An 11828-nucleotide genomic window follows, 5' to 3' on the forward strand; every position below is an offset into this window, starting at 1 on the left:
GTATTCCCTATGGAACTTGGTTATGTTCATTTCCCATGGCTTTGTTGAACCAGAGCAAAGAAGCCACAGACAGGAGATATTCTAGCCTCGGGAGTCAGAAGTAGATCACAAACGATTATACATAAATAACTAAGCTCAAGACAGCAGAACCCAACTGTTGAAAGGTTTTCTCCCTTCTTCGTCTGTTTTGACATTGTTTTCATGGTTGGGAGGAGAGACTGAGTTCAACACCACTTCTGAACTCCTACTTACTGACAGGATGTTGTTGGTTTTTCTTAATTTGAGAAATTTCAGCATCTAAGCCACACCATAGATTTATGTTTTATTTCTTTTATATTACAAGGATAATCTTGCCTTTAACATTTTCAGTTATCATACAGATTTGGACCCAAAATTAACTTACCCTTCATTCCTGTTGTTTCTGTGTGCATCCACATAGGTGACCTCCCCTGCCTTTCTCATTACATCTTTCAAGTCCTGCAGCAAAAGTTAACATTTTAGCCTTAAAAAGGTCACAAACAAGTCAGCTAGCAGTACATAATACCCCCTAGAGCCTTCTCTGATAAAATTGTTAATGCTTTTATATTTTTCTATAATACAGGTAATTTAGAAAAGTTTCTGAAACTCAGCTGATGTAATAGCAGCTGCATATAGAAAGAATCCCTCGCTTTTACAACTACAGTGAGTGAAATACCACTTTTAAAATAATCCTGCACCCCCAAACCAGCTATTATGAAAACAATAAAAATACATATGCACTGAAATCAGAACTGTACCAGATGAAAAACAAGGTAGTATAAATGCAAATTTTCATGACTGACTATAAGCATGAACACCCCAGTTAAATAACAATCCACTATATCTAGACAAACTCATTCTGTATGCTCACCTCCCCCAACTTTACAGCAAAATCAAAAGCAAATAGGTGTAATTACTATATAATTAATAATTTTACATGGGAAAAAAATTCCGTGTATTTCACTTGAATATCTGTCACACTACAGTGCCACGTCAATAGACACCCTTGTATTTAACTTAATAGAGGCTAACCACGCAGACACTGTAAAATTACTTGCTCAGCAACAGGATAAAGTACAAACAAATAATGTAAAAGGTCACTAAAATGCTAAACATTTGTATAAGTTAAAGCAGTACTTCTACCAAACAGTATCTGGTATTTTATAGTCCCAGACTACTTACCGCAACATGCCACAAGTGGCAGATGATATAAGAAGGTACCTTAAGCAAAGAGTTGCTTGTCCAATACCTAGCTGGCCAAGAGGAACTCTCTTACATGAGAAAGGCAGAGTGATGGCTCATAGCAATATGCTTCACGGAGGTACCAGAGGCCCTGAAAGCACTGGACATAGTCTCCAGAAGTGGCTAAAGAACCCGAGGATGATCTGTGCTAGCCAATCGAGATCAAACCCAGGCAAACCAAGATCTAGATCGCCAAAAAACAGGAGTGTCATAGGAACCAAAAGGAAAATTCAGAACAGGCCAAACCCTAGAATTCCAGCCACTAGAAAACCCCCAAATCTTTGGTTCTTTTTCCTCCACACAAGAAAAATGAGGGTTAACCAAATCAAGGTTGTTAGAAGAGGTTCAAAATGCACTTGGTTAGAAATATGCTTAACGAAGAAAAGACTACAAAACAAAAAGCCAAGAAAAACTTTAGAACATTTGCCACAGACTATAAGAAGGCTTAGTTTTATCTAATATTTAAATTAAAAGTCAATAGTTGGTTTGGTTTTTTTTAAAAACTGGCATATGCAAACTCACAGATACTTTGTTTCACATCTGCTTAACAGAAAGAATCTTTAACAGCAAATGACAAATGGGCCCTACAGCACCATTAAACGTAATACTTCAGCCTCAGTATGTTTATCCCAATTTAGAGACGAAGAACAAAATTTTGGCTCTGCTCAAGTCAATGACAGCTTAAGCAGACCAGGCCTGGTAAGTCAAAAGGAAGTTAGAAAATGTTAATCTATATAATTATTTTCTAATTCAATAACTTTAGGTTTAAAATTGAGGCCCTCACAGACTTGCCACACTATATGCTGAATACTAAGGATCATCACCATGAAATATCATTTGTAATAGTAATGTCAACATGACTTAAGATGCAAACATTATTGCTCAAAAGAGTAAGTGTGCATGTGCTATACAAGCTCAACAGGGTATTTACTATTAACAGGGGAATGTTTTAAAGCTATCTGGTTTTACTTAACAGAAATGAGTGGAACAGTGAAATTTTATCCTAAGTTTACTGTTCTGTTTTACTTTAAACAGCACAAGAGTACCCCGTTGTCCTTAGCAGCAAAGGAAAATAAGGTGTAGGACCACCATAAATAGGAAAAACACATATTAAAAATTACGTTTTGATGTAACACAGATCTACTTTCCCAATTGCTTGAAAATTCAAAGATACTGAAGAACTAATGAGGGTTGTTGGAAACCTCTGAACATGCAGAAATACATGTTCGCTAAAATAAGAAGAATTCTGACAGTTTGTCTACCACTTAGACATTAGATTATCTGTTAATAATACAGTCAACAATTTGTGGAAACTGATCTGAATATAAATTTTATTTGTGGTCAGTTTTGTTGGGTTTGGTTTGTTTGTTGTTTTTTTTTTTAAATAAATCAATATCCCAACACAATAACTTTTAAAGGAGACAGAAGTTCTCGAAGCACGGGGATCTGCACACACCGAAGATGAAATTACATGCATAATTTCAAGAGAGGTTCCATACTGATTGTGCTTGCTAGAAGCTCGGGGATTAGAAAGGAAGAATAATGCCACTACTGTTAATGTGTTAGCTATTTTAATCTGTTGTGTAAGCAGCATAGTTAAAAGAAGTTAAAACACTACAGTCAGTATCAAAGCAGTACAGCTTCAAAACTAAATGAGGCTTGCATATGGATTTTAGCTTCAAACAATGTCTGTTTAGGCAAGTATCAAGAAGTAAAGTCTCTTATGCTAACTTATCACATATTTAAGAGTATTAAAACACATATTAAAACATGTAACTAGAATCCTAAAGATTCATCAGTATGAAATCTGAATTGTGTGGGCTTCAGTCTAAAATGGTAAGTACACATAAAGCCATTATAAATATTCTCAAGTAAAAGAAAATTTACAGAAACGTTAAGGGTTTTTTTCAAGTTATGAATTTAACACGAAACAGCATTATAGGATTTACTCTCCTTAATATCCTATTCTTGCTTACTTCTCTGGTCCCTACTGTCATTTCCAAGTGCTGTGTTTTAAAGCAATCTCTTCATATACATAATTGCATAGCATACCCAGAAGATACTCAGATGAAATCCACTTGCTCATCACATCAACTCAGAAGTTGTTTTTTTCAGTTATTCAATAATTAATACAACCGTACAATTATGAACCTTTTGAACCTGTCATGCAGAAGATAAACAAACCTAGTTCAACCATTTATCTGCATGGATTGTACCCAAGCTCTTATGAAACACACCAGCAGAGCTCCAGGCAAGCCAAACAGCCTCCTCATGCGGATTGAGCTGCAAGATCAAGGCTTTGAACATTCAACACGTTCTACTGCATCTTTCAGCACACTAATTAAAGTCTCTTTATTCAAAGGATATAAAGGTTAATGAACAGGAATAAACTCCACTAGTCCTCACGTTTTGTAAATAGCATCTGTTGCTATGCCCTTAAAAAGTAAACTTTCTATAGACTATATACTACAAAGAATATGACTAAAGGAATTGATTATATAGCTATTCTGTTAAAAGCCAGCTAAAAATGAGCAAAACATTAGCAAGAGGTGAAAAGAAAAGTAAGAAAGGTGGTTAAGAAAGCTTCAAAATACAATTACTGAAGGTTTGAGGTTTTTAAAAAATATCTACACTAAGCATACTTTACACAGTAGCTTTTTTAAGATTTGCTTTATTAATGACATATTACCAGACTTCTCAATCATGCATCAATTCACAAAAATATTTTGCAAAACATAAGACCATAAATTTCACTCAAAACAAAGACATGCACTTCCAAGTGTAACAATACAAAAGGATGACATAGTTTGAACAGATGCTATGCTTCAATAATTTAGAAACAATCTGGAGTCTTCGAAAGTTTTATCACGGTTGGTAAACGTAAGTAAGCAAGAATCAGTTCCCAACTACAAAATCCAGTTATAGAACTATTTGCACAGCTGTGAAACCAAAGACTTGAAGTGTTTGAATGCTAGTTTTTAGCAATCACTGAAGCTTTTTTGCTTATTTTTAATTCAGGTTAAATATTTATGATGGCTTTATTAAGAAATGAGGCTGAGAGCAGTCTACTTACAGGGCAGGAAAATAAAGTATAAAAAAAGAAGAGAAGATGTTAACTCACCTGCCAGCTGATACGGGATGAAAGGTTCTCAACTATGATCCTGTGTTCAGTACGAACAGGAGGTCCATACCGACTAGAAAAGTTCAGAGGGGGAAAAAAAAAAGGAAAAAATCTCCAGTGTAAGGCATTTAGAACTTAAGAAAACTGATGTTTTCTACAGTTTTCTGTGATATTTATGTATTTTCCTTGTTGCTGGACTGCAGATTTGATTCTCCCTAGCCAAGAACATATTTAAGAGTCTACTACAAGAAGAGAGCTGCTACAAGGGGATTAAAATGGATTTTGATGAAGAACTTTATATCAAGGCAGTCAATACAGCTGCCATTTTTTCCAGATACACTGAAACAAGTGCCCAGGACAACGAAGAAAACGTAAAGAGAATTTGACAGGCTTGGCTCACACATACGGTTTTGGAAGATATTCATATAAAGGGCAATTTTTAAATTTGTCTTTTTCAGTTGGTAGGATAAATTCTTCTTCATGTCACGGAAATAGAAAGCACAATTTAAAGGCATCTTAGGTCATGCTTCTAAATTCCAAATCACTTCTTAATATTTATAAATGCCACCATGACCTATATTAGATATTTTTGTGGGTAGAAGTATTTTCATTTTAGTAAAATGAGAGCTAGATAACTGGTTGCCCTGAAATAACTATGGCAGTTTACAGTTCCTGAATGAAAACCAATTTTTTTCACTTAAGCAAAAATTAAAGACCCTCTCAAAAATGAACATGTGGCTTGAAAATGTTCATACAGAAGAGTAAGACATCTGGAGAGAATACTGCCCTTGCAGGTCATTTGTGTTCCCAATCGTAGTTATTCTGAATCAAAACAGATCTGAGAACTATGGAAAAAGGTATGCCAGCCTTTTGCTAGTAATGCAGGATTCTAACAATGGCACTACTTTGTATTACTACAAAAAGATTCAAGAATCAGGAACACTGACCTTTGAGAAAATTATTCTTATCTTCTCCTCCCATAGAAACATAATCCTAAATTGTGCGTATTGATTTGTACACTGAAGCATAGGCAATTTCATTTCAGTGCATACCTCAAAGTGTCCCAATTTTTTTCAGAACATCCAGATCTTCCAGGCATTTAAACAGAGGTCCCAGAGTCCCAAAACTGGCAGGCTGAGTCTCATTTTTCCATTATTGCAAACGGCAGTCTCTTCCTGTCTGGCATCGGCAGTCTGACGTCATGAACATGACTACAACGTCAGATGCCCACGACCTTCAATCACACTTCCTACTTTAAAAGTCCACTTTTAGCCTGGACCTCGGACCAATTATACCGCATCAAGGTTACTGCCACTAAAGAAAAAATAATCTAATTAGCATACTTGCATATGCAAATTAGATGTTCCAGACACTGGTTTGTAACTGGCAGCAATTCTGACTTTGAGACAAATGCAGAGGTTTATGTCAGTTAAGCCTTTGTCTTTCTTCCAAACTGTACTCTGCATAGGCCACGGCCACAGACGTCTCCACAGAGTAAATTATTCTATACATATTTACATCACACAGGTAGATATAAAGTACAAAGCTGTAATGTGTAGTTGTTTGGTGGAATATATGCAAATGTCCAGAACTTTCACAAATTCCACTGCAAGTTTGTGTAAGGTTCGCCACTGGCTCAAATCACTGAAAGTGAACACCTCCACAAACACTGTATGTCCGCTACAGGTATTCTAGATATGAGCTACGTCCTGTTTTTCAGATTCCATCGTTAGACAGAGGCTCTCCTTCTGCAAGGCACCTGCTTGGTCAGCAAACTTAGTCAGTTGGTATTTAAAACACTGCTGCACATGCTAGTATATTGTGCCCTAGCACTGCTTCTCAAATACAGTTCCTTTTGTATGCTGTGCTGAAGTAAGCATTTTGATAACCATACAACTGGAAATGTGAAAGCTTGGTTAGACAGTAAATACCTTGAACTACTGCTCTACAATAATTCTTAGCCTGCAAGCTCAGTTTAATGACAAAAGCCTCAGTGGAGAAGCTCTGGCATTTTTCTTGATGTAGTGTTAAAAACAGACAATCCAACTGCAGCATTACTCTTTCACATCATGTACACAACAGTAGGAAGCAAGACCAATGTAGTGGCTGCAACACGGAGAGGGAACATTTCACAACAGGTTTGTGAACCTCTGTGAGCCAGTTAAACTGCTTTAAAATCCACATTCTCCCAGCCAGAGGAGGTAAATAATAGTACTGGACCTCCAAAGTTTGAAAACATAAAACTTTTTTCGTGAAGCTATACACGAAAACAGAGCTGGATCCCTAACTCCAACAAGAAGAAGAAAAACATTTCAGTACAGTTCTGCAGTTTTTCTGTTTGTAGGAAACAGAGTCCAGACCACCTACCTAGATCCACTCTGCGACTGGTAATAACTGAATCGTTGTGGGAATCTGCCCCTTCCTCTTCGGGCTCGAGCATGCTCAATTGTAACCCTTATGATAGGAACAAAACAAAAGAAGAAAACAAAAAAATAAAACAAAACACAAACTTTAAGTATTTGACACGGACTTAAATCTTTCGCAACTGGGAGCACATGTGCACAAACAAGAATTATCTTGCCCTTGCAAGCAATGATTTATAACACAGTCACTGGCATTTCTTAAAGAGCCAGAACAGTGGTATTCTCTTGTCTCATTCATCTCCCTCAAATTTTCATTAACATTGTCATGGGTCTGTAATTCAGGCTGAAACAATTAAATTTGCTCAACCAGAGCGCAAGAGTAATCACAGAGGGAAAAGAGTACCAAAATAAGTAATGACCGAAACCCAACTTCCACAATCAAAATAAAAATTACTGTAACATACAGTGACTATAGTCCACATTGTTGTTGCAAACTGAAGGGCAACACTCCAAATGATGAAAGCCCATTACCAGCTTATTAGCTGAAGCCAACAGATAAATAAGTTCCATTCACTTTTACTAATATTTCTAGTGACAAGACCTTGAGTCAGCTTTGAAATAGAAATAAGTGCAAGTGCAGAACCAGTCAGCCCAGCTCCAAACCACCCCCCTCCCCTCCAGTCCCAAACTGTCTTTGCCTTATGTAAGATTGTGGCCAGGATCCCAATGAATCTCTTTCTCTAAAGTTACGGAAGGCGTATCCCACCACAGAGCCACAAGAAACAGGTGTCAGCGCACAAGATAATGCACTGTATTTGGATGCAAAGTACTTTCGCTGTTCATAAGTGAAATTATGGTATCAAGCTTACCTTTCATCACACAGCTCTTTACCATTTAGTTCATAAATTGCATCGTCAGCGTCCCTGTGGTCTTCAAATTCCTAGAAGGAAAATAGGAATAAAAATGTATTTTTCCTTCAGTACATTTGAATGACAGAAAACATGTCGTATTTATAGATCTTATATTTCTGCAGCAAGCATCAGCCAGGACTTTGAACAACGAAGCAAATTCCTAGTACATTTATGACTGAAAAGCCTAAATATTCTCATTCGTGACCATTTCTTCTCCCTCCACCCCACAAACCCCTTTTGCCTCCCTCAGTTGTTTCAGTATAACTACTTGCAGGACATATATAAAATAAATTACCTAAATGACCTGATTTATTACAGAAATTTTTAAAATACTTTTTGGGAGAGTGGTGGGGGGTTTACTTCAAGGCATACTGTCTAAAACACAGCCCTACATACAGGGAAATCTGATAAAACAGCACAAGCTGATCAACTGCAACCAAAAGCAGGAGCGCTGTGCGCTCTCAAAACCCTCTAAAGAGTTCTGAAGCTGATTCAGTTTTTACTGAATTGGCAATGAAAGAGTAAACCAGAAAAAAAGCTCTTCTGATTTTTTTCTGAGCAAATTCAGCTCACTGGTCTGGCAAAAAGGTGCCTGTGTACAAAGAGCAAGAAACATAAGCCCCTCATCAACACTGGCCACCTGTGGGTCTGGATCAGCTATAATATGCAATTCTGTATACTGTTGCAACGGAATCTGCTGCTTTGCTTTTGGCAGCAATGCTGCTTTAGTCAGCCCAAGTAGCCTCTGCCCACTATCCAGCCCACTGTTTCTTGGCAAAGCTGTTTGTACAGCTCTGCAGGAAACTAGGTCAAGAAACCTATCCAGATGAAAAACAGCACACTTTGTGCAGGAGGTGGAGTGAAAAAGACACTGTTATTTTTCAACCAGATCAGCTTCCCAGGTAGGTTTGTTATGTGGCTGAACAACTGTGGTGACACCGTGTGAAGCACGGGGAGAAAGGAAAATAAAGCAGTGAGAAGAAGCAGCTGGGTAGGGGGCTGCTTGAACCAACAGTGTGGATGGGGAAAAAAATAATTGTGGAACTGCAGCTTGAGAGCAATGAACAACAGAGAAGAGGCTTCTCAAGTTGATGAAAGCGTTTGCGTAACTTTAAACAGCTTTTCAGAAGCAATGCTGGCTTAAGCAATCTTACCCCTTCTGCACTGAAATCTGTTTCACTACCAAGTTAAACATCACATATCTTGCATAACGATGCAAGGATTATCTTGAGAAAATTTATTTAGACCCAGCATTTAAGAGTATCAATAGTTCGCACCTACAACTCCCATGATTTCAGCTAGTTTCTAACAAACTGATTGTCTGTGAGTCTATCTAGCTTTACCGTCTGAAGTTTGAAAACATTCTGCACTGAAATCTACAAAATCTAAGTAAATATAATTAGTTTCAAAGATCAAATTATTTCAATCAAGCACAATGAAACATGCTTTTAAACACTACAACAATGTTCAATCAAAATCACTTGGTTTTGTAAAAGGTTTTATAAATACAGATTTTAAATAACCAAAACCACAGATGAACTGACAGCCCATCACAAGTGAGGTACCACAAAGTATAATGCTGGTCAACGTATTTATAAATGATCAGGATGACAGGACTGAGTACACCCTCACCAATTTTGTGGCTGACACCAAAGTGGGAGGAGAAATAGATATGCCAGGAGAAAAAACCACCAGACAGAGACTTTGGTAGGCTGGAAGATTAGGCCAACAAGAATGCAAGTTTTAACAACAGATAAATGTGAAGTCCTGCACCTGGGATAGCAGAACAGGGGAGGGTCTGAGTGGCTGGAGTGTAGCTCTGCTGAAAAGGATATGGAAATCCTTGTAGAGAGCTAAACGTGAGTCAGCAGTGTGGTCTTGCTGCAATGAATGCAAACCGTGTCCTGAGCTGCATCAGTAGGAGTACAGCCAGCAGACCAAGAGATGAGATTATTCCACCCTACTTGGCATTTGTTAGGCCACACCTGGAACACTGTGTCCAGTTTTGGTCCCTTCCGCTCAAGACAGACACTGAAAAACTGGGGAGGAACAAGCAGAGGGCCACTAAAACTGATGAGAAGGTTGGAGAACAAAGAAAGGTTGAGAGGACCGTGTTTGTTCAGCCTGAAGAAAAGGCAGCTTAAAGTGGATCTAGTCAGTCTTCCAAAACCTAAATCACAGTTACGGAGATGATGGAAGTGCTTTCCTCATGTGGGTGCACAGTGATGGTAAAGGGGGTAAAAGTTTTGTTCAGATGTAAGGAAAAAATTCTTCATCATAAAAACAATTACATTTTTTAGACGGAGTTATGAGACAATTATTCAGGCTTATTAGTGAGCTTTGAAAAGAAAATGCTTCTGCCTAGGAATTGGAGAAGAGAGGAAGGAGGGTTGGCTGACTCATTTACAGGAGTTGAACAGAAGTTGTTCGTGAATGAGTCAACAGCCCTGCCCGAGAAGAGGAACGCTCAGGGAAAGGCGATTGAGAAATAGCAGCAATTGGAAAGGACGCAAGCAGCAATTGGAAAGGACGCACTAAATAAACTCGGGCTCCTGTCTAGATTGGCCATTTACCTCCAGCAGGTATTTACGTATTGGCAGTCAATGAGAAATACCTCATACTGTAGGACAATCAGGAACCGGCACATGGAGGAGTCAAGAAGTAATATTCATATGAAACTGAAGTAGGTAAAGCCTGTTTTTCTGTTCTTTTCCCATAGCTTCATCCAAGTGATTGATCTTGGCAGAAGGAATGGCATGTAAGCCTGCCATAGTGCAAAGGCAGTATCAACGTTTCCAGTTTGAACTCAGTGCAGCAGAACAGCTAATAGAGATAATAGTGAAGAAATGGACTGATCCTGAGTCAACTTGGGAACGTCTAAAACTGTAAAAATTTGGACAACAGTTTAGGAGCGCAGAGCTCTAGAAAGCACTGATAGAAAACTAAGATCCAACAAACTGTGTATTTTTTTATTTAATAGTCTCAGACATATACGCCCTGTGAACACATATTGATGGTGAATATGCCTAACTTTAGCTGCACAAGAGTTAAAACCTGTGCTGCTTAAATCCAACAGCAAGCACCTATTATACCTGTTGTCTTAGCCAACTACTTTGCTTTTATGTCAGGCCGTTATTTAGAGATATGACCAAGCAGGCTAGAGGGAATGAGAGAAGAACATAAGTGGTTCTGTATAAACTTTTCTCCAGGTCAAGACTTTGTCAAGTTTTCGAATGCCGTTACAGGATATTTATACTGTCTTCAGAAATAAGGGATAAAATTTAAATCAATGGAAGACTATGATCAGACAATGTATTTAACACAGCTAGAATATTACCAAGATTTTGAGCAAAACCTGGCAAAAACCAGTTAAAATTGTAATCCCAACATCTGAAAAGCAGTCTGAAATATATATTAATATTCTCCACTTCCCATTGGAACTATTATTCTCTAGAGCATCTTTCCTTCCTTGACATCAGCCTAGCAAAAGCAGTACCTGCAAGCAAGAGAAAGGAAAACAAGGTATTACTTACCACAAATCCAAATCCATTTTTTAGATGGATTTCTCGTATGCGTCCATACCCTTTGAAGAATTTCTCCACATCCCGTTCCCGAGCACGTGAGCTTAAGTGTCCAACAAAGACGCGGCAGCCACTCATCTTAAGGTTGATGCTAAGAGAGAAAATAGCACTGTTTATCAGATCAACAAACATAAAATAGGATTATTAAGATCACTTTTACACCTCAGAAATATTGGTTAAACAGGATTTCATTTTATTGTCCTCCAGGTATATATGTTAAAAACCCAATTGTCTATAGCCAGAGAAGTGAGAAAAATCCTGTATTACTGACTTCTAGCAGAACCTAGACGGAACTCCCAGTTTTGTCCTTTTTAGTCATATAACTTAAAGTCTTCTTGTATTTGAAACAATGTTTTTGTTTGCTACAAGGCTTTTGTACCATAGAGCATGAAAAAATCCACTCTAGAAGCTCCAATATGAATTTATTAGGCTAACAGCAGTCAACAAAAAAAGAACAAAACTGTTACGCTCATCATTGGAATAACAATATAAAACATTCTCAAGCTTTTCCTTTCACCTGAAAGAATTGTTGCAATAAAACTTACATGAGCATCCAGGAGATAAACGGTAGCCATCATATTATTTCGATTTG

The 11828-nt window shown here is 37.7% G+C and overlaps 1 protein-coding gene across 3 annotated transcripts in view; it reads right to left on the reverse strand.

Moving 5' to 3' along the window:
- The window catches only part of LOC104285090 (serine/arginine-rich splicing factor 5-like), a 14463-nt gene extending 3141 nt beyond the window's left edge, over window positions 1-11322 (reverse strand). For 2 of the 3 annotated variants that reach the window (XM_009883487.1, XM_009883486.1), the window contains exons 1-5: window positions 11189-11314; window positions 7614-7684; window positions 6749-6835; window positions 4382-4454; window positions 404-477 (exon numbers count right to left, since the gene is read on the reverse strand). In XM_009883487.1, coding sequence (XP_009881789.1) covers window positions 404-477; window positions 4382-4454; window positions 6749-6835; window positions 7614-7684; window positions 11189-11314 — 431 coding nt within the window. Of the gene's footprint in view, window positions 1-403; window positions 478-4381; window positions 4455-6748; window positions 6836-7613; window positions 7685-11188 lie in introns of all 3 variants that reach the window. The other variant, XM_009883485.1, reaches the window with a different exon arrangement.
- Window positions 11323-11828: the final 506 nt, after the last annotated feature.

Source organism: Charadrius vociferus, unplaced genomic scaffold, assembly GCF_000708025.1.
Source record: "Charadrius vociferus isolate BGI_N301 unplaced genomic scaffold, ASM70802v2 scaffold34, whole genome shotgun sequence".
Taxonomy (NCBI): Eukaryota; Metazoa; Chordata; class Aves; order Charadriiformes; family Charadriidae; genus Charadrius; species Charadrius vociferus.